This window comes from Alexandromys fortis, unplaced genomic scaffold (genome assembly GCF_014885135.2).
Source record: "Alexandromys fortis isolate MF-2015 unplaced genomic scaffold, M_Fortis_MF-2015_v1.1 scaffold_163, whole genome shotgun sequence".
NCBI classification, from domain to species: domain Eukaryota; kingdom Metazoa; phylum Chordata; class Mammalia; order Rodentia; family Cricetidae; genus Alexandromys; species Alexandromys fortis.
Window position 1 is genome coordinate 960,463 of NW_026068085.1, and position 24,686 is coordinate 985,148.

At 37.9% G+C, this 24,686-nt stretch overlaps 1 protein-coding gene across 8 annotated transcripts in view; it reads right to left on the reverse strand.

The window, feature by feature from the left end:
- Arb2a (ARB2 cotranscriptional regulator A) overlaps window positions 1-24,686 on the reverse strand; it is a 430,019-nt gene that overhangs the window by 377,389 nt on the left and 27,944 nt on the right. For 7 of the 8 annotated variants that reach the window (XM_050122197.1, XM_050122194.1, XM_050122192.1 and 4 more), the window contains exons 2-4: window positions 22,559-22,682; window positions 10,371-10,472; window positions 8,592-8,692 (exon numbers count right to left, since the gene is read on the reverse strand). In XM_050122197.1, the coding sequence (XP_049978154.1) occupies window positions 8,592-8,692; window positions 10,371-10,472; window positions 22,559-22,664 (309 nt within the window). In that variant the 5' untranslated portion in view covers window positions 22,665-22,682. The remainder of the gene's footprint in view (window positions 1-8,591; window positions 8,693-10,370; window positions 10,473-22,558; window positions 22,683-24,686) is intronic. The other variant, XM_050122195.1, reaches the window with a different exon arrangement.

A 24,686-nucleotide genomic window follows, 5' to 3' on the forward strand; every position in this document is an offset into this window, starting at 1 on the left:
AGAGAGAGAACATCCAAATTAACAAAATCAGAAATGAAAAGAGGGACATAACAACAGACACTGAGGAAATTCAGAGAATCATTAGGTCTTACTACAAAAACCTATACTCCACAAAATTGGAAAATTTAAAAGAAATAAGCAATTTTTACATAAATACAATATACCAAAATTAAATCAAGATCAGGTGAGCAATTTAAATAGACTAATAAGCCTCAAGGAAATAGAAGATGTCATCAAAAACCTCCCAACGAAAAACAGCCCAGGGCCTGATGGTTTTAGTGCAGAATTCTACCAGAACTTCCAAGAAGAGCTAATACCTATACTCCTCAAAGTGTTCCACATAACAGAAACAGAAAGGTCACTGCCAATCTCTTTATATGAGGCTACAGTTATGCCTATAACAAAATCATGCAAAAGACTCAACCAAGAAAGACAATTGATGTGGGAGTGTCATATATCAATCTGTTGATTTCATTGGTTAAGCAATAAAGAAACTCCTTGGCCCTGACAGGTTAAAACATAGGTGGGAGGAGTAAACAGAATAGGATGCTGGGAGGAAGAGGAAGTGAGCTCAGACCCAACAGCTCTGCTCTCTGGAGCAGAGGCCCTGCTTTGCTCTCCTGGGCATACGCGATGAAGCTCCGACCCAGGATGGACATAGGTTAGAATCTTCCCGATAAGCGCACCTTGGGGTGCTTACACACATTATTAGAAATGGGCTAGTCCAGGTGCGAGAATTAGCCTAGAAGAGGCTAGATAGAAATGGGCCAAGCAGCGTTTAAATGAATACAGTTTGTGTGTTGTTATTTCGGGCATAAGCTAGCCAGGCGGCCAGGGTGCTGGGGACGCAGCCCCACAGCTCCTATTACTACAGACAATTATAGACCAATCTCACTCATGAATATAGATACAAAAATTCTCAATAAAATACTGGCAAACCAAATCCAAGAACACATAAAAAAAATCATCCATCATGATCAAGTAGGCTTCATCACAGAGATGCAGGGCATATAAAAGTCTATCAATATAATCCATCATAAAACTAAACTGAAAGAAAAAGACCATATGATCATTTCATTACATGATGAAAAAGCATTAGATAAAATTCAACACCCATTTATGATAAAAGTCTTGGAGAGATTAGGGATACAAGAATCATATCTAAATATAATAAAAGCAATTTAAAGCAAGCCAACAGCTAACATCAAATTAAATGGAGAGAAACTCAAAGCCATTCCACTAAAATCAGGAACAAGACAAGGCTGTCCACTTTCTCCATATCACTTCAACATAATTCTTGAAGTTCTAGCAATAGCAATAAGACAACATAGGGGGATCAAAGGGATTCGAATTGGAAAGGAAGAAGTAAAACTTTCGTTATTTGCAGATGATATTATAGTGTACATAAGTGACCCCAAAATCCCTACCAGAGAACTCGTACAGCTGATAAATACCTTCAGTGATGTGGCAGGATACAAGATCAACTCAAAAAAATCAGTGGCCCTTCTATACACAAAGAAAAAGATGAGAGGGAAATCAGAGAAGCATCACCTTTCACAATACCACAAATAACATACAATATCATGGGGTAACACTAACCAAGGAAGTAAAAGACCTATTTTACAAGAACTTTAAGTCTTTGAAGAAAGAAACTGAAGAGGATACCAGAAAGTAGAAAGATCTCCCATGCTTTTGGATAGAAAGGATCAACATAGTAAAAATGGCAATCCTACCAAAAGCGATCTATTTTATTTTATTTGTTTTTTCGAGACAGGGTTTCTCTGTGGCTTTGGAGCCTGTCCTGGAACAAGCTCTGTAGACCAGGCTGGTCTCGAACTCACAGAGATCCACCTGCCTCTGCCTCCTGAGTGCTGGGATTAAAGGCGTGAGCCACCACCGCCCGGAATTCAATGCAATCCCCATCAAAATCCCAAAAATAATTCTTCACAGACCTTGAGAGAACAATAATCAATTTCATAGGGAAAAAACAAAAAAACAAAGATAGACAAAACAATACTATATAATAAAGGAACTTCTGAAGGCATTACCATCCCTGACGTCAAGCTCTATTACAGAGCTACAGTAATGAAAACAGCTTGGTATTGGCATAAAAACCAGGATGTTGAGCAATAGAATCAAATCAAAGACTGGGATATTAATCCACACACTATGAAGACCTGATTTTTGACAAAGAAAATAAAATTATACAATGGAAAAAAGAAAGCATCTTCAACAAATGGTACTGGCATAACTGGATGTCAACCTGTAGAAGAATGAAAATAGATCCGTATCTATCACCACGCACAAAACTCAAGTCCAAATGGATTAAAGACCTCAATATAAATCTGACCACACTGAACCTGATAGAGAAGAAAGTGAGAAATAGCCATTAATGCATGGGCACAGGAGACCACTTCCTAAATATAACCCCAGTAGCATAGACAATAAGAGCAACAATAAATAAATGGGACATCCTGAAACTGAGAAGCTTCTGTAAAGCAAAGGACACAGTCAATAAGACAAAAAGGCAGCCTACTGAATGGGAAAAGATTTTCACAAACCCCACATCAAACAAAGGACTGATCTCCAAAAAATATAAATAACTCAAGAAATTAGACAATAAAATTCTAAATAACCCAATTAAAAACTGGAGTTCTGAACGAAACAGAAAATTCTCAAAAGAATTTCAAATGGCCAAAAGATACTTAAGGACTTGTTCAACTTCCTTAGTTATCAGGGAAATGCAAATAAAATCAACTCTGAGATACCAATCTTACACCTGTCAGAATGACTAAGATGAAAAAACACTAATGATATCTTATGCTAGAGAGGATTTGGAGTAAGGGGAACACTCATCCATTGCTGGTGGGAATGCAAACTTGTGCATCACTTTGGAAATCAGTGTGGGGGTTTTCTCAGAAAATTGGGAATCCAATCTACTTCAAGATCTAGCAATTCCACTCTTGGGAATATATCCAAGACATGCCCAATCATACTACAAAAGCATTTGTTCAACTTTGTTCATAGCAGCATTATTTGTAATAGCCAGAACCTGGAAACAACCTAGAAGCCCCTCAATGGAAGAATAAATAAAGAAAGTGTGGCACATCTATACATTAGAGTACTACTCAATGTTAAAAAATAATGGCATCATGAAGTTTGCATGCAAATGGATGGAATTAGAAAACACTATCCTGAGTGAGGTAACCCAGACCCAAAAAAATAAATAAAGGAAATTGAGCCTTATAGTTCCTGATCCTAGAGAAGCTAAGTAATAAGGTGAAGGAAAAGAAAAACATATATAGACCAAACTGGAAATTGGAAATAGACAAGATTGCCTGACAAAATTTGGGAGTGTGGGGACAGGGGTAGAAGGAAGTGGAAAAGGGGAAGAGGAGGGGAGAAGAGAAGGTTTGGGGAGAACTTGAGGGAATGGGATAGTTGAGATGGAGGAAGGACAGAGATGAGAGCAAGGAAAGAGATATCTTGATTGAGGGAGCAATTATAGGGTTAGCAAGAACCTGGCTCTAGAAATATTCCCAGAAATCCACAAAGATGACCCCAGCTAGGACCCTAAGCAATAGAGGAGAGGGTACCTGACCTGGCCTTGCCCTGTAGTCAGACTGATGATTATCTTAAATATCACCATAGAACCTTCATCCAACAACAGATGGAAACAGGAAAAGACCCACATTGGAGCACTAGACTGAGCTCCCAAGGTCCAGTTGAAGAGTGGAAGGAGTGAGTATGAGTAAGGAGGTCAAGACCATCCACTCAGCGGTTCATCCACTGAGACAATTTGCCTGAGCTAATGGGAGCTCACCAACTCCAACTGGACTGGGAGTGAAGAAGCATGGGATCAAACTAACCCCTCTAAATGTGGGTGATAATTGGGTCAGACTGACGGGCCAATGACAGTGGCACTGGAATTTGTCCTTACTACATGTCCTGGCTTTGGGGGATGCTATTCTCTTTGGATATATACCTTGCTCAATCTAGATGGAGTAGGTAAGGCCTTGGACTTTCCACAGGGCAGGGTACCTTGCCATCTCTTAGCATTGAAAGGGAGTTAGGGAGAGGGTATGTGGAGGGAGTGGGAGGAGGGGAGAGAGTGGGAATTTGGATTTGGTATTTTTTAAAGTAATAAATAAAATAATAATTAAAAATAAATGAATAAATAAGTATCTGATGTGCAGAATATCTGATATATGACCCCTGTGAAAAGGTTATTCAATCCCAAGGGGTCATGACCCACAGGTTGAGAATTATCTAATTATGTGGATTGCATTTAAATATTTGAGTATTAAAATAAACTTTGCATTGTTTTTCATATGTACACCTCAATAGAGTCATCAAAAAATTCTGTAAGATCCAACTGTCCTACAGTTTTTAATAAATCTTTTTTCAGTGTAATTTTTTCAATTATTTCCACTATTTTACAAAATATTTTACCAGTTAGGTTAGGGTAGGGAGGGATTTATGACCTCAGTTGCTTCTGCTAGTATTGTACTTTGTACTATCCCTTAATAAAGAGCCAGACCTGTGAGATTACCTAATCACATTATTTTTTTCTTATTAAGAACATTGACAACCAAGCAGTAATGGCACATGCCTTTAATCCCAGCACTTGGGAGGCAGACACAGGCAGATCTCTGTGAGATCGAGGCCAGCCTGGTCTACAGGAGCTTGTTCCAGGACAGTTTCCAAAGCTGCAAAGAAACACTGTCTCAAAAAAAAAAAAAAAGGAAGAAGAACAGTGACATTTTATTGATTCTTACAGAAGCTATAAAGATACATATTAAAGAAAATGCAAAGGTCCAAAATAGGCAAGAAAGTGAAATTTCTCGTTCTAACATGACTGGTTAGCAATGACGCAATGTTGATGCAGAAGTTTGAAACCAAAAGGCAAGGTGTAACAAATCCTGTAACGAGAAAACTTTCCCTTTTCTATTCCAGGCTTCGAGATACACTGAATTCTATGTGAACAAGTTATGTCTGCTTGCAGTCAACATACTAGGAAAGAAAATTGACTGGTATGCGAAACCCAGGGATTTGTTGATCTATGAAACACTGACTTAAGAAAATAATGATTTAAGAAATGATGCAGCTTAGCCTGTATTCACATATTTGGGTGTATATATGTATACACACACACACACAAAACAACTGAAGAAAATGGGTCATAAATTTGAGAGTAAGCAAGGGGAAAAGGTAGAAAGGGGAAATGGGGGGAAAGGGAAAATGATGTAATTATACATTAACTTCAAAAAATTCTTAAAGTGATGCATTAAACTGAATCTTAGGGGCTCAGTCCTGTGCTCCAAAGTCGGTCTCTGTCTCTATCTCCATCCGTTGCCAGACAAAGGTTTTATGGTGATATTCAAGATAGTCATCAGTCTGACCATAGGACAAAGCCAGTTCAGGCACCTCTACTCTGCTGCCCAAGGACCTAGCTGGGGACATCCCTGTGGACACCTGGGAACCCCTCTAGAGCCAAGCCTCTTGTCAACCCCAAAATGTCTCCCTCACTTAAGATAGCTCCTTCCTGCTTCTATATCTGCCCTTCCTCCATCTCAACCACCCCACTCCCCCAAGCTCTCCCCAACCCTCCTCTTCTCCCTTCTCTCTCCTCTTCCTCCTTACCACCACCCCATCCCTACCCCCATGCTCCCAACTTTTGCCTGGCGATCTTATCTGCTTCCAATTTCCAGGAGGATAACTATATGTTTTTCTTTGGGCTCACCTTATACTTAGCTTCTCTAGGCTTGTGAACTATAGGCTAATATCCTTTGTTTATGGCTAGAATCCACTAATGAGTGAGTACATACCATATTCCTATTTTTGGGTCTGGGTTATCTCACTCAGAATAGTGTTTTCTATTTCCACCCATTTGCATGCAAAATTCAAGATGTCAATTTTTTTTACCACTGAGTAGTACTCTAATGTGTAGATGTGCTGCCACACTTTCTTTATCCATTCTTCCATTGAGGGGCTTCTAGGTTGTTTCCAGGTTCTGGCTATTACAAATAATGCTGCTATGGACCACAAGGGGTTGGTCCACCCACTGAGACAGTGTGCCTGAGCTAATGGGAGCTCACCAAATCCAGCTGGACTGGGACTAAACAAGCATGTGATCGAACTGGACCCTCTGAATGTGGGTAACAATTGAGGCAGACTGAGAAGCCATTGATAATGATACTGGGATTTGTCTCTACTGCATGTACTGGCTGTTTGGGATCCTAGTCTATTTGGATGCATACCTTCCTAAGCCTGGATGGAGGGGGGAGGGCCTTGGACTTCCCATAGAGTAGGGTACCCTGGCCTCTCTTAGGACTGGAGGCGGGAGGGGGGAAGGAGAGTGGGGGAACGGGAGGGAAATGGGAGAAGGAGAGGAAGTGGAAATTTTGAATGGTTATTATTTATAAAGCAATAAAAAAATAAATTAAAAAAAAATGGATTAAAAATTAAATCCTGTAAGTTGTGTGGCCACATAAAGAGAAAACAAGTTATAATAGTGAAATTTTGTCTTACATTACTTGTTTGCCTGTTTGGGGTGTGTATGTTTGTGCATGTATACCACAAGAGTGTGTGGTGTCAGAAAACAACTCGAGGGAGTCAGCTCTCTCATCCCACCATATGGGTTCTGAGGGTTAATCTCAGATAATCAGGCTTGGCAGCAAGTGCCGTGCCATGCTGATCCATCTTTCTAGCCCATTAGGTTGATTTACTATAGAAGATGAAGCATACGGTTTTGAAGAAAAGGAAGCAGAAGGTTAAATAATATAGGTATGTGCCAAGTACAGGAAGGTACACTTGTTATGCAAGTACTAGACAGGCTGAGGCTGAGGAAGAAGATTCCAAGTTCAAGGCCAGCCTGGGCTACACTGTGAGTTTCCGGTCAGCCTGAACTACACACACATACACACACACAAACACACCAAAAAAAACTGCAAAAATATTGCACATGGTTTGTAGAATAACAACATATCTAAAGGACCTGGTAAACATGGATTATAGAAAGGAATAAAACGTAAGTGCCATTTAAATACACACACAAGCACTTTCCTAAGATAAGATTATTATTATATAGTTATTCTATAATGAAAACACCATAAATTAGCAGTATATAATTCAAGTGGAAACAGGAAAGCACTTTAACATAAGCAGAAGTAATTATGATCTCTGAATACATTTAAGTTACAAACAATAAAGAATATTCAAGATTATATGTAACAACAATTAAAGAAAAAGAGGCCATAAATTTGAAAAAGAGCAAGAGAAGATACATAAGAGGGTTTGAAAAGAAAAAAAGGAAATGGGGAAAATTATGCCATTATATTACCACAAAATTTTTTTTAAAAAAGTTGAATAAACTAATGGGAAGTGAAGAACTGTTGAAGATTTAACCTCAAATTACCTTGTCCCAAAATACAAGTTAGCCTGCACAGTACTGGAAATACTGCCTTAAAAACCAGACCACTGGGTCAGAAGACAAACAGCAGGAGTTTCAGGTACCCAATTTCTTCCCTCTACTTCCCCTAGATCCAAGATGGAGGCACAGGAATTCTCCAGTGAACTGAACACAGGGCAACTCCGTAGTCAAAAACATAAGCTTAGCAAATCTGGTCTCACGGAAGTCCACAAGTAAGCCTGCCACCTTTGCCACCATTGAAGAGAGGGTGGGTGGTGTCTTTATTATCTTGACTAGGACACAAATTTGCAAAGTGCCTTAGAAGGGGGCACAACACTCTCCACCCTTAAAGCCTGTGAGAACATAATACAATGTCCCTGTAAAGAGATGTAGAACAGAAAGTCAAAACTTTTCCTCAGACATGCAGAAATACAAGACATAAGAAGGAACTGTCTCATCATATTTGTTCTCTTCACACTACAAAATGCCCCCCATGTTATTTTTTAACTAACAAATGGATTAAGAGGTCAATACACCTTCTGGGGAAAAAGTGGTTATCTCAGTAACATATTAAACAAATGTGTCTATATATGTTTTACTAAAAATCTGTGATATTGAATAAATGAAATATTTAGTTCTGATGAAAATTCACCAAAATGACAAATGGCACTTTTGGTTTCTTTGGTGAGACCATGTAAGATACCCAGTTTTCGAAGGACAAATACATTACCAAGTTAGAAGGAAAGAACAGCTCAGCCTAACTATCCAATAGCAATCTTCAAATAGATAAAGACTTAAAAGTAATGCCCATCTTACTGGCACAGTAGAAGATTCAATCTTTTAAAAAATATTACCAAAAAAAAGGTAAAATTTGGTGTAAATTTGCTTTTCCATATAAACAACTTAGTGGAAAATACCAAAGTCATATGAAGGATATGTCAGTATAAAAGCAAACGCTTTCGAATTAAAAACATTCTTCTAGTAAATGACTGAAAATTACCAAATACAAAAAGGAAAAAGGATTTTAGAAATCACTTTTTATAGGAAGAGTATGTAAACTGCTGCACCATCCAAACCATTGCTCCTGGTACTCTGAATTGGAAAATGAAGTAAAACAATATCTATGCCATACCTCAACCTTCAAATTAAAAAAGGCAAAGCAGCAATATCCTTGACATACCTCACCCAGAGCTTCGTATCTTTTCTGGTTCCACCTGTGTAAGTCTTCACGGTAGTTAAAAACAAATGGTTCCCCAGTTTTTATGTGTCTTAACTGCCCCTCTAAAAGACAACAAGCAATATTCCAATGATTTAGAATATATCTTAAATAATATGGAACTTATAATAATTATAACTTTTTTAAATATTTGATTTCTTCCTAAATTTTTGTCTTCAAATGCCAATATAATAAACCTATTAAGCATATAAAAGAAGGATCCCTAGGAATTTAAAAGCTAGTCTTAATCTTCATCCCAGTATTTTAAAGCAAGCTGACACTACTTTAAGGCTACTAAGAACACCACCAGATAACGCCATAAGCATGGCTCAGACTTGAAGAAGTTTAGCGGCCACCTGGGAGACAAATGTTGAAAATCTAAGCAATTTTCCAGAAAGTTAAGATAGTAATGAAAGAAAGGCAGCGATGCAAAGCTGCCATCTGTGATGTTTATGATGTTTATGATGTTCCAGAATGATGTGGGAACGTAAGCATGCACTGTGCGGTTACCTAGGACAGAAGGGGTTCAGGGCCTTGAAGAACAGTTTTCTATGAGGCCCTAAGACAAGCTATCAATGGAGGCTGGAGAGGAGGAGGAGCGCTAACACCAGCTGAAACTATCCAAACCTTCCTGGACTGCATTTTCTGACACAGAACAAGTAAGGTCCAAATGAGGCATACAGGGCTCCACGCACCAGTAAGCATTTGTTCATAATATTCCCATCCTATATGTTAAAGAATTACAGTGTGATAGTCTTCATGGAAACATGCCTCACATATCAAAAACATGTTTCATTACCATGAGCAATGCTAAATTAACCATCTAGATCATAGTATTAAAAAAAAAACCTCTCCTTGTGGAAAGCATTAAACTTTATGTACTAAAAGGTTTAATTATCAGCCTATTTACAGTGAGAAAAGACAGACTATCTGCCCTTGCTTTCAACGGGAAGAGTCTAGTAACCAGAAGAAACACAGCCCACAAGGCAACAGCTTTAATCCTTTCTCACGAATAGGCAATGAAAGATTACTATACATGTTGTATCATAAGCTATTCTTTATAAAAAATAATATCTGAAAGTGATCAACGTTTCTACTATCATCTTAAACTCATGAGTATGCAAGTACACATGGGCAGAGAGAGGCCCCTTCCTTCTACCTGTAGTGTAAGGAGCACACACTAACACAGTGATGAGCAATCAGCATTTGGCGCTAAAAAGCAATAGATAGAAATGACAACTACATGCTCCTGCCCCAAACAGTAGAAGCCTTCAAATATAATAGTGTGTTGTGGCTCAGGTATAAACTTAGAAAGATTTTAAACAAATACTTTCCTGAAGAATAATGGAATACTGGGTACTCTGATTTAACATATTGCCACATATAATGGCTACTAATCACCTCATTTGAAATAGCAGGTTAAAGAAAGTGCCTTTCTCTATAATTCAATTAGGAGTTTCTAGTTAGATACCAGAATAGAATGCTCAAAGTAAAAATGTATAAATGAAGTCAACTTACTGTCTTTTAATTTATGAGACTTGTCAACTACAGAAAACTGTCTCCTAATTCTTTTATTAAAGTAAAGGAGTTTACTATACAAACATAAGTCATGATCTCCCCAAAATCCTGCAAAATATTCTAGTTAGGTAGGTGAGAGAAACTAATATGTTTCCTATGACTCTATAAACACTGTTGAGTAAATTATACATACACATATATGTGTGTATAATGTACAGCACTTACTTTCATTAAAAGCATATTCAAATCCTTCCAGCGTGGTAGGAAAATCAAGAGGTGGTTCGTCCTTCTTCATGAGTTCATCCAAATCAATCCTAGACAGCAAATCTAAAAACAAAGTGACAGGAACCGACATGAGACTTACTCAGGTTCATGGCTCACTGAGAATGCAAGTGAAGGCTGCATTTCTAATTGCTTCAAAGTATTCCTTCATTCTAGTAGATTAATTTTATCTCTTGTTTTAACTGACAATGCTATTAAAATTTAAGATCCAAAAAAGCTGTATTTTGATCTAACTCAGTATCAACACAAATACTCTCCAAATAATAATCCCCTAAGTAATCAATCACAACACGGATTCTCAAAATAATCTACTAACTTTTCCCCTTCAAAATGGCTATTTGTTTGTACCTCATTAACCTTAGTCTATGGTTTCAAATTTCAGATATTAATGTAACATTTCAAAGACCACAAAATTTTACTATAAATGAGCTATAGTTTGTGAACAGAAGAACTAATTGTAAATGCAAAACTGATATCATTATATATTAATACATTTTATAAGAAATATTAAAATGAGACATGTTGATCAGAAATGCCTAGTTGATACTAAAACAGTTCCTATTCTTCACAATACTGAATTTCACAAGTCAAGAAAGGCAGCCAGGCAGGTGAGGTGGGACATGCCTTTAATCCCTGCATTAGGGAGGCACTAGGGAGTTTGAGGCCAAGAATACTCAGGGGAACTTTATAAAAACAAAAACAACAACAAAAAAGGTTCAAAGGCTGTTTTATTAAATAAATAAATATAAACTAAATTTATTCTTTGTTTCTGGAATAATTTCCTACAGATGGAAAGAGTGTTTGTATCCCCTTAGCCCAATTTCCTATACAGACAGCAAGTTCCATCACCACACTTTGTCCACCTAGAACACTGCACTAAACTCTTGAGTATTTTCTCACAATTGCCTTTGATGTGAAAGTATCTAATATTTTCTCCTAAAAGATCATTTCTGTCTGCTTCCCGTGGTGCCCTAGTTTTCTGAAGAAGCATCACAAAGATGACTAAGTCCTTACCACAAGTGAAGGAGAATATGACATGCACAGAACGTCACTGATAACTGCCCTTCATCAGCTGGATGAAATCTGGCAGGCTTCACTATGATGTCAGTTTTCCCTTTGCATGGCCTGTCTTTAGAACTGATTGAGTCCCACTGACTTTCAGGTGACAGGAAAGGAGTCATGCTCTCTCTCCTGAAGTAAGAAACACTGCGACACATAACTGGTCATCCTTCTACACTGACACACAACACTGGTCATCCTTCTACACTGACACACATCACTGGTCATCCTTCTACACTGACACACATCACTGGTCATCCTTCTACACTGACACATCACTGGTCACTCTTCGGTATGAAAGTCAGCCTCACTTTTTCCCTTTCACAACCACTCCAGCATTTATTAACAGCAAATGACCCAGGAATGCTTACTATATATTCTAAGTAACAACCCAACACTACAACATTTACGGTTTTTTTTATAAATAGTACACTCTTTTGATTATCTCTTGTTCCCCTTGGAAAAGATTTCATCTTCTTATATTGAAGGGTTTTGAGATCTTCTTCCTTTCTTATTGTTACCAAGCATACCATGTTTATCTTGTATCTTCTCTGCTCCAACCCTAAAATATTTTGTCAACAGAGTCTTTAACAATAGCTTGGATCCTAGCACAGGATCTTGAGTTCAAGGCCAACTCAGGAGAAACACACACACAAAAAAAAATCAATAATCATTGTGAAAACCCTAAGGGCTAGATATGTAGAACAATGGCACAACACTTGTCTGGCATTCAACAGGCCCTAGAATCCATTATCGGTAAAAGTAACAACAATAACAATAAATAAAGTAAAAAATAAACTGCACTTAATGTAATGAACTCTAATGTGTGTGACTACTGATGCCTAAATTTTACAAATGTGCAAAAGTAATGCCAGACATTAATAATATGGAAAATTGTGAGACAGAGAGATGTTGCTATGCATAGCAAGTCTATTATCTGCTTATGAGAATTAATTTTATGTGTCAACCTATGGTGCCCAGGTACTTGGTCAAACACTATTATAGACATTACCATAAAGATATTTTTAGATGTTTCTTTTTCTTGTTTCTCTTCTTTCTTTTCTTTTAGTTTTTCATAACATGATATCTCTGAATAACATCCCTAATTGTCCCGGAACTCCTGATTTGTAAACCAGGCTGGCCTTGACCTCAAGAACACAGAGATCTGCCAGCCTCTTCCTCCTGAGTGCTAGGATTAATGGTATGCACCAGCACTGCCTGGCTAGATGTATTCTTTTAAGCCATAAACCTGGGATCAATAATGTAAGTGAACTATATCCAATAAATGAAGGTTTTCTTGTGAACTCAGATTTAAGGCTGAATTCTGAACTTTTCCCTGAATTTCAAGCTGCCAAGTGGCTCTACAGTTTCTCACTCTATTTTCCTCTTTTCATCTCTCCTCCCCACCCCATCTCACCCTCCCCACTTCCCATCCATGGACTGTAAATGTACATATGCATACATATGTACTCATACATATTGAGTCATCACTATATTATACCACTTCAAACACAGACCCCATATATAACCGTACATACCATAAACAGTTAATATGGAATAGGCAATTCCATATAAATTTGTTGACTTACATTCTGATGCTTACACAATTATGAAACTGCCTAACAACACATTTCCTGGTCTCAAGTATACATAACTCCGCGGGTATAAAATTCTATTCATTTTGCTTCTCTATAAAACCCTGACTAAACTGTTCCTCAATTTTTATAACCCAAAAATTGCTCTAAAAGTCAACTCTTTTAATAAAAAAGAACTAGTTAAATGAAAGAAGGAAAAAAGTACAAGCCAAATAAAGAACAGAAGGCACACCAATACAACACAACTAAACAGTGTACACAGTTACAAAACATAAATAAATGGCCTTCATACCCCAAATAAAAAGCTATCCCACAAAAACTCAAGAGTCATTTTTATGATAGGAGACATAAAGACATAAAACTGAAAGTACAGGGACTAGAAACAGTAACATATAAACACTAATCAAAATTTAATCTGTAGTTGCCATATTATTACTAGAAAAGGTACACTCCAGGGAGGTAAAAAGCAAATACATATGAGAACTAGAAACATGCATGTCATAATGAGGAAGGGTAAATTCTTCAGAAGCATGTAACAATCTAAACTGTATCTATACCAATGCTGAGGGAAACCAGAAAGAGCTAAAACAACTAGAAGGAAAAAAGTCCATAATTAAAGCTGGAGGTTTCAATACCTTTTCATATTGATGAACAGAGCAAGAACACAGAAAACATAAAAGGGCATAAAAGACCAAGTATCAATTCAACCTAAGTTATTTATATAAATCACTAAATAGCCACTTAACATTTTATGTTTCAAGTACTCAGTACTAATTTTAATTAAATTTAAAATTACAATATAATTACATCACTTTCACCTTTCCCTATTCTCCCTCTAACCCCTCCTAGATCCCATCCCTCTGAGCCTTTCCAGCTCTTTCTTATTGTGGCTACACACACACACACACACACACACATAATATATTTATATACTTATGTTTTAAGTATATAAATACAGCCCACTGAGTCACTTAGTATGGCTTGTGTTTACAGGATTTCATGGCTAACCACTTTGTATTGGATAGCCAATTAAGGGGCTCATCTCTGGAAATGCTAATTCTCCCTCTCTCGTCAGTCACTGGAAACTTAGCCAGCTACCTGGGACTAGTGGGGTCATAGATGCCAGACCAGCATAATTCCCAACTGCATTCTAAACCTTATACCCACAGATGAGTGTAGCTCTCGCCCCTTACCAAAGAAGCTTCTCTTTTCAGAACACAATAGACCATAATGCAAAGATCAACAGACCACAGATGTTGGAGTCCAGCATCAATGGAGAGAAGTACAACACAACCCCCACACCTAAGACTCGGGGAACGTCCAGGAAAGGGGGCCAAATGATTCTAAGAGCCAGTGGGCCAGAACGACTGCTGTGACATTATGTCTCCTAGAAACAACAGAAAAGCTTCCCCCACAATACCTCAACAGTATGGCTGCCTAAACAAGACCTGAATATTATGAATAGGCATGCTACCTCAGAAGAAAAATTCCATCTCTTGAGAAAGAACTATGAGCAAGTCAATACCTCTGTAAAGGGCACAGAAAGCATTCACAAAAATAGCTGATATTCCAGGCTATGAAATAAGTCTCAGTGAATTTTAAAAAATGAAAATCATATACACCAACCCATTAACCAAAATAACAATAATCTTAAATTCAATGAAGGAAATCTCTCAAAAAAAAATTCAATTCTGAGCTGGGCGTTTAAGGCACACTCCTTTAATCCCAGCATTCCAGAAGCAAAGGCAGGGCATCTTTCTGAGTTCAAGAGCAGCTGGTTTACGTAGCAAGTTCCCAGCCAGCAGGCTACACAGTGGAACCCTGAGTAAAACAAACAAACAAACAAGTGTTGCCTATTATTTTTTATAATAGAAGGAAGGGGGGAGGGAACAGGCTAAAAAGGAGGACCAAGGAAGGTAGGGAGGCAGGCAAGAGTATACCAATAGAGGCAAGCTTGCAGGGGTCAGAGGACAACTCTCTCAAGTAAGTCTCTCCTGCCACCTTGTGGGATCCAGATAAATAGGCTTGTGCATAAGCAACTCCACTCATTGAACTATCCCTAAGCCACCCTTGTGGACTACATCTGGAATGGACTAAAAACTCTGTGAAGGAAATTTTTAATTAAATCATTTAAAGTGGGAAGATCACACTTGGGCCACACATTCATGGTCACCTGTAATAGTGATATGAAAGAGGGAAGATTTGGCTTTCTCTGGTTGCCCTTGCTCTCACTGGCAAGTTCATTCCTTCACTGGCATTAGAGCCTACTTCTTTATGATTCTAGTGTATACTGAAGACCAGCTGAGATCTCCAGCCTTTTACTGAACAACTACTAGATTCTGAGGTTTTCTGTTAGTAGACAGCCATTGATAGACTAATTGGATCATAGCCAGAAAATCATTCTAATACACACTAAGATAGATAGATAGATAGATAGATAGATAGATAGATAGATAGACAGACAGACAGACAGACAGACAGACAGACGGATGGACAGGTGGATGGGATGGATACGTAGATAGACGATATATAGACTCATTCTATCATTTCTGTTCCTCTAGGAAACTTTAATATAAACCCAAATTCAATTATTAAACATAAGTTATATTTTTAGAACAACTTCTGAGTTAAAAAAGTAAATCATACAAATTTTTACAAAGTCCTAACTGAATGAAAATGAAAAACAATACATCAGATTTGTGGGATTCAGGAAGCTGGGCTCTATCTCAGCAGCAGAGCACTCACTGGTCTAGAATTTATGAAATTTAGCACAAGCAGTGTTTACAGAGAAAATGGCATTAAATCCTTAAACAGATGCTCTTTAATCTACAATGAAGTTCATGCCAATAAACTGAGCACAAGTTGAAAACATCTTGAGTTGACAGTGCGCTGACTGTACCAAAGTTTCACTCATCATAGCTCAGCAACACCACACAGCACTGGCTATTTCATTATTCACGGGGCTGCCTGAGAGCTGAGCTCAGTACTGCCAGCTGGAACCACAACAGAACACCATAGTGTTTCACACATTTCTGGTCTTCCATGTAGACAATGATCTATGACACCATACTTTGGTTTCAAATAAGTTTTTTTAAGTATGTAGCAAGTAAAACTAAAAGAACAAATACCAAGTGGTATATAGAAAGCATTAGATAGCAAGACATCAAGTCACATTTGCAGCATCAGGCAGAAAGCCATGAGGAAGGAGACAGTCATGCTGAAGTCTCTCTATTGCTGAGTTTCTGGCTCCTCATTCCCATTGCAAATGTTTTTATGGTACAAGATAAACGATAGCAACCTTGGTTGGAAATGGTTTGCCTTCTAGCTGTTCTAAAGGTGGTAATGTTTTTAACACCATTATCAGTGCTGTTTCATTTTTGCCTATCACGAAGTTACAGCCTGCCCTGAGACAGGAAGTTTTGGAGCACACTTGAAATAAACATGCTGCAGTCTGGGACAAAAAAGCCTTCTTTACTCCCAGAGTCTGTCTTCAAAAAGCCTAAACAACATATGACAACTATTACCATAATACACTTTACCAAAAGATGGAGAAAGAATCAAAATTCAAACTTGTGAGTGAAATTTCTATGAAGCATACTACTTCCTAAAGCTGAAGCAAGTCAGGTACTATGTGTCTTCCCAAGGAAAAAGTCCTGAACACATAACCTGTGCTGGCTGGAATGAGAACGCCCCCACAGGTTTGCATGTCTGACACCTGACCCCAACTGGTAGAAGTGTTTGGAAAGATTAGAAGGTGGAAGAGGTGTATCACTGGAAGTGGACTTTGAGGTCCACTTTCAAAGAGCATCCCAAGTAGCTCTTTCTGTCTCATGCTTGTGAATCCATGTAAGTTCTCAGCTGTAACTCCAATGCCATCCTTGCCTACCTGTTGCCATACAATGTACTATGATGGTTATGGACTCAAATCCTATGAAACCATGAGCCCCAAATTTAAATTTTTCCTTTATAAGCTGCATTGGTCCTGTGTTTTATCATAGCAATAGTAAAGGAACTAAGTGCCAAATGGTAAGTACTAAAAATATAGATGCAAGCAAGATTATATGAACTGAACAGGTTATATTTAGTAATATATATGTATATACAACATGTGCATATATGCACACAATAACAGTTAGTGAAAAGGGGGCCATAAATCTGAAGAACAATCTACCTAGGGCTAAACTGAGAAGTTTTGGAGTAATTTTGTTAGCAAAGGGGATTTTCAAACAGCCTGTGACAACTTGAATGAACGTATCCCTATAGGCTCATAGGGAATGGCACTATTTGAGAAAACTGGGATGTGGCCATGTTGGAATAGGTATGGCCTTAGTGGAGGAAGTGTTTCACTACGGGTGGGCTTGGAGGTTCCAGAAGTTCTCTCTCTTCCTGCTGCCTGCCAATCAGTTATATAAACCTCAGTTCCTTCTCTGACACCGTGTCTGCCTGTGTGTCGCCATACTTCCGGCCATTATGACAACGGGCTAAACCTGTGGACCCCTAAGCTAGCCCCAAAAGCATTCCAAGGTAATTCTCTCTACCTCCTCCTTCAGATAAGGCTCTGAGTACTCACACTCCAACACCTGCCTGCTGTCCGCTGCCACTGCCCATTGTCCACTCCCTGCAATGATGGCCATACACTCAAACCTTCTGGAGCCATGACTCCCAAAATAAATGCTTTCTTCTCTAAAAACTGTCTTAGTGATGGTGTCTTTACAGTAATCCGAAAAGTAACTAAGACACTACCTAACATTTGAAAAAATGTGAAACAAAATTAAATTTAAGTGAGAAACATGAAACAATAATCCCAGAAACACACAAAAAATTCAGTTAAAATCTAAGGCTTATAAAAACAGATCCTATCTTTATGAACAGTGATAACACACTAAGCAGAGCATCAGGAAAAAGAAAAATGGTTACTACTTCCAGATAACATGTGTTACGAATGTTATGCCAATAAATTCAATAACTGTGGTAGAAATGGAAATGTTCCTTAATAAATAACCAGATCTAACAAAACCAACACAAACTATCACAAATAGTTCTATATCTACTCAATAAGCATATTAAAACTTTAAAACACTTCATAAAAGAAAAAATAGATCAAAACACCTAACAGTTAAAAAACAAAGAAGAAATTACATTATTTCCATAAAGAACAGACAAACACACTTCCCAGTCCATTTTAAGAAGTCAATATTACCGTATCAAAAGCAAATGCCAACTTTATGAAGAAAGTTTAAAAAGTCATCAATAAAAATTAAGAACAGAATCTGCAGTGTGTGAAAGGATATCACGGGAATGCAGGCTAACTTAATATCTGAAAACCAGTCTGTATAATTCTTGAAGCCTGAGCTCAGATTTTAGGTCAACTCCAGAATGTTTCTTATCCACTCTGGACTGGGGACTAACTAAGGTGTTCTATTTATGAAGAATAACCACAGCTAGCATGTCAGATCACAGGGACACAGGGACCAAACCCTCCCTCTAGTATCTGCCTCTTATTAACGTTTCCATATTCTAGTAATGCGAAGTTGGAAACCAAGCCTTTGACACATGGACTTTAGGGGAACACTCCAAACCCAAACAAGCAAATCTGCTTGACTCAGATCCATACTATGCGGTCTCACATTAAAAAGCTTATTGGACAACCAACTCCCGGCATTCCCCAGTTACTCCTAGGTCTTGTCTAGAGTTCAAGTCCTAGAAGCCTTCCTTCTTCCATGTCAGAGTGTCCTTTGTTGCTCTTCTTTTTTGGGTCTTGCTTAGGCAGCTATTTTGCTGATCCTTTTGGATGTAGCCTCTCTGACATTTCTAGGAGACACCATCTCTCACAGCAAACTTCCTGCGGCTTTTGAAATCTTGCTGCTTCTACCTTTGTGATGACCCATGAATCTTAGATGAAGAATGTGTACTAGATGTATCATTGGGAATGATCAGTATTGGAATCACATAGACACAGATAACATGACACAGTCAGAACAGGCTGTACTAGTGTATTAGGGGCTGTGGGGTATATGTCTATGTGTAATAACAACAATTAAAGAAAAAGAGACCCTGAATTTGACTGTGTGCTTGGAAGTAATTGGAGAGAAAAATAATAATAAAAGAGGAAGAAACGATGTAATTCTATTAGACTCTAAAACATAAAGTATTATAAATAATAAAAGCCTATTGGCAAACAAAAATTTCTTGGTCAAAGACTTCATCAATAAGGCTTGGAATAGCAGAGGGTAAATTTACTGAATTATAATGAAGGTTATTATAAATAATGATAATAAATTAACAGTAATGTTTACTAATGCCCAGAAAGCATCACAACATAATGCAGGCATTCTGGCAGTGAGAGTAGAGTAGTAAACAAAAACAAAAAAAGTTGTGAAACAAAGAGGACTGCATAGAGAACATTTTTCCAGAAGTCCAGGAGAAATTGAACAAATCAATAACAGATGGTAGACAAACTATAATCCTATAAAACTGGCAAAAGGAAAAAAGAGAATTCACTACAAAGCTGTCTTCATTTCCATCCCGAACCAATGACAACACTGTCTGACATGAAAAAAGCCTTCCTTTAATGACAACACTCACTATCCTGACCACCTTCACTATCATTAACGTTACAGTAAAGCACGTTTTACACACCACATTTTAGTGTGTATGGTGTGTGTGTGTGTGTGTGTGTGTGTGTGTGTGTGTGTGTGTGTACCTGCGTGGTGAGCAAGAAATGTCACAATATATGTAGAGGTTAGAGGACAATTTTCAGGATGTCTTTGTTTCTATCAGGTGAGACTTAGGTGTTGACATCACACCATAAGGCTTGACAGAGAGCTGCCTCTGCCCACTGAATCATGCCACTGATCCTAAGTCAAGCATTCCTTTCTAAGTATGTTGCCATATAGTCAGGTTTCTCCACCACTTTTCATCCCAATAGCAGACTCTGTTAAATTTTTTTCAAACATTTACACGGTACCCAGAGTACCTTCCAGAACCATATGCACCTGCCACAAAAGCTCTGGAGACATCTCAGAAGAAACAGAAAGATATGAAATGCCACCTTCTGAACATGGTATGGTTTCTACACTCATGAACATACACTGGCTATGTTTACCTGCACAAGACTTACATAAGACCAAGCAGCCAAACTTCCCAGATAGGAACTAATTTAAAAAATTTAAAGATGTTCATAATAAAGCAGGCTTAAGACAGAGAGATTTTTTTAAAAAGCACCATCATAATTGTCCTCACCAAAAGGAGACATTTTTGAGTCCAAATAATAAAATTCCATGCGGTACAGATAACAAGGACATGTGAATTACAGAATCACTGCCCAAAAAGAAAGCACCAAAGTCTTCAGCACCGACCTTCAACTCGTCCCTTACTCCTAGAACCTTACTCACTTCTTGTTACAAGACTGGATGGCAGGACGGCAGGCTTTCCCTCAGCCCTAACCTGCTCAGTCTAAGGGGACAAAGCCCAACAAGATGGACCTGGCTAACTGTATTCGTTTTTAATAATATTTAAAAAATAGGTCTGAGGAATCGGTCCTCTTGTTAAAATGCTTGTCGTACCTGCATGAGGAACCAAGCTCAGATTTCCACCATCTACATTAGAACTAGGTCACAGACATGTGTGTATAACTACAGCACTGGGGGACAGAGGATTCAGCCCAGGTAAATCAAAAAGTGCCAAGTTCAGTAAAGGACCTTGTCTCAAAAACAATATAATAAGGTATAGATCAATTTTAAAGAATACTTAGCCGGGTGGTGGTGGCACACGCCTTTAATCCCAGCACTTGGGAGGCAGAGGCAGGCGGATCTCTATGAGTTCGAGACCAGCCTGGTCTACAACAGCTAGTACCAGGACAGGCTCCAAAACCACAGAAAAACCCTGTCTCGAAAAAACAAAAAAAAAAAAAAAAGAATACTTAACATCAGTCTTTGGCCTCCATATATGCACACACTTCCATGAACATACATATAAACACTACCACAGGGCTTAAAGTGAAGCTGTGGTGACACTACACTGAGGTTACCACTGACCTCCTAAGGAGGCCCCCTTGCCTAAGACAGAGCAAGCATTATCAGAAATGAGCCTCCAGGCCATTCTTGGATCCCCTTCTTTTCCCAGTCCTCCCGCTGTGATAGTTCTAAAGAAGGTTCTAATGTGGTAGACAGCACACCATACCTATAATTGTTACAGCCTACTGCTTACCTACTGTCCTGCACTGGAACTCAGCAGAACACGTAACATTTGTGGCCTCTATACTCTATTTTCTTTGATAATGTCACAATCTCTCTACATCCTATATTGTGAAGGTACTTCCTGACATTCTTTTTAAGAATATGATGCATGGATACATCTTCTTGGTGTCCCTCTTTTTTATTAAAGCATGAGTTCCTTACTATGAACCATTTTGATATTTCCCAAACCTTCTTTATATGACTTTCATGTTCCAAATGCAGGCAATGTGAGGGCTGGCCTGCCTGAGCTACTGCTCCCTGTGCCACTGTCCATGGTGGTGCCTTACGTGTGCTTTACGTATTATATGCACTGATGTTACTATCCATGGTAGTGACCTATGTTATGTGTGTTATATGTGTCAATGCATTGATGCCACTGTCCAAGATGGTGACCTATATATTATGTGTTACGTGTATTATATGCATTGATGCCACTGTCCATGGTGGTGACCTATGTTATGTGGGTTAAACATGTTATATGCATTGAAAAGTATTCAGGAAACACTGAAACTCACACTTAAAAACTTACAGAATATACTGAAACCCAACAGACCACAGAGATGAGTTAAATCACATGGTACTGTAAGTAGACACTTGAAACACTAAAGGCTCGCACAGGAAAAGTCTGCCTCTTGAAAGCTCCAGAGTCTTCAAAAACAGCAATGCAGGCTGTGGGAAACATTTCAAATGCTAAGCATAACAGAAGTACAAATTATTGATTCTTATTTTGTTACCCAGTTAAAAGCTGAGTAATAAACTTCCTCTAAAAATAAAATTATATTAGATAGCAAACTGAAACACAAAACATGTAGAGCTCAGAATTCCCCAACACTATCTAAGACAAACTCCTTCTGAGGTAATAACATGAAGCAGCGTGCACAAAATATCCCCAGTCTCAGTTAACATAATAGCAGAAGACAGGAAGACCAGATTATGTGACACTCCACTCAGCAAAATACGGATACTGCTCTTGATTGAAAAGTCTTGAAAGTGTTTGTTTTGCCATTAAATGATGACCTTAAGCAGGAAGAGCATTAGGAAGTCTTTTATTTGTGAAATGTTGAGTCTATGATTCATTTCAGGAATTGTAATGGTTGCTGTGAGCAAAATAAATACTTGCAAATAGCTTAGGTACTGACGTTTTTATGTTACAACTGAAATGAACAAAGAGTACCTAAATATTTCTACACTTTGATTATGCACGCTGAAATTTTCCTGAAAAAGTAATTTAAGTATGTACCTTTCAATGCTGTAGTTTTTTCTCTTTCATCTGGACTTCCCTGCTGGATTTTTGCCATGTTTATCCAAATTGGCAAGAAAATTAAAGAGCTCAAGGAAATAGACATCGATCTTCAGAAGACAGTCTAGAATGAATGAAAGTGATAAATTAAGCTCTAACCAAAGCCTACCTACTCTACAGAAGTTTCTGAGCTCCTCTAAGAGAAAGAGAATAACTTCCTACCTTGATGCCACTCTTACTTTGTGGACACCTTATTATTTGCCTGCTCCAAATGATAGTATTATGTGTCATCTGATTCAGCTAGGAGCTTACACCTTTCTGTTGCTGTTATAGCATGAATATCACCAAACACAAATTCTTTGTTCAACTAAACTTAGCTCCTTATCAGTGAATGGTATTTGCTGGTGTGTGTGCCTGTGTGTATGCTTGAGACACACTTTGTCTATGTAGCCCAGGCTAGCCTAGACTGCATAATCCTTTTTCCTCAGTTATGACCATCTCTTATTTTAAATCTTCAGGTAATTTTGAAAGTGAAATTCAATGTAAACTGTAAGTATGTGCCATTTAGAAGGTCAGAGTATTCTCATTTAACATGCAAAAAAATCCATAAATGTATAAAGTAACTACAAATAGCCTAAAGTTTAATGAAAAATATAACTTTACAAAAAAACAACAAAAAGCTTTAAAAAGAAACTATGATAAAATTAGGGATAAGACAAGGCTGTCCACTATCTCCATATCTATTCAATATGGTACTATAGGTACTAGCTAGAGCAATAAGGCAACAAAAGGAGATCAAAGGGAAATAATTCAGACAGGAAGAAGACAAACTTTCAGTATTTGGAAATGATATGATAGTTTGCATAAGTGACCCGAAAAATTCTAAAAGGGAATTCCTACATCTGATATACACTTTAGGTAATGTGTCAGGATAAAACATTAATTCAAAAAAATCAGTAGCACTCCTATATACAAATGATAAGTGAACTGAGAAAAAAATCAGGGAAGCAACATCCTTTAAAGTAGCTACAAATAATGTAAAATGTCCTGGAGTAACTCTAACCAAACAAGTAGAAGACCTGTATGACAAGAACGTTAAGTCTCTAAAGAAAGAAATTGAAGAAGATATCAGAAAAATGGAAAGATTTCCCATGCTCTTGGATAGATAGGTAAGACCAACATAATAAAAATGGCAATCCTATCAAAAGCAATCTACAGATTCAATACAATTTCCATCATAGTCCCAACACAATTCTTCACAGACCTTGAAATAACAACACTCAGCTTCATATGGAAAAACAAAGAACCCAGGATAACAAAAACAATCCTGAAAAATAAAGTAGCTTCTGGGGGTATCACCAACCTTCACTTAAAGCTCTGCTATAAACTATAGTAATAAAAACAGCTTAGTATTGGCACTAAAAAAGACACACAGATCAATGGAATCAAATCAAAGACTCTGACATAAATCCACACACCTATGAACACCTGATTTTTGACAAACCAAAAATACACAATGGAAAAAAGAAAACATCTTCAACAATGATGCTGGCATAACTGTATGGCTGCATATAGAAGAATGCAAATAGATTATCCATATCTATTGCTGTGCACAAAACTTAATTCCAAATGGATCAAAGACCTCAACATAAACCCAGTCACAGTGAACCTGATAGAAGGTAAAGTGGGAAGTAGTCATGAATGAATTGGTACAGGAGACCACTTCCTAAATCTCAGTCCCACAGACACTGAGATCGAAAGGAAATTAATAAATGGGACCTCCTGAAACTTAAAAGGCTTCTGTAAGGCAAAGGACACTGTCAATACAACAAAATGGCAGCCTACTGCATGGGAAAAGATCTTCATCAACCACACATTGGACAGAGGGCTGATATCCAAAATGTATAAAGAACTCAAGAAACTAGACATCAAACTATCAAATAATCCAATTAAAAAATGAAGAACAAATCTAAACAGAGAATTCTCAACACAGGAATCTCAAATTGCCAAAAGACATTTAAGAAATTGCTCAACCTCCTTAGTCATCAGGAAAAAAGCAAATCCAAACAACTCAGAGATACCATCTTACCTGTCAGAATAGGTAAGATCAAAAACACTGATGACACCT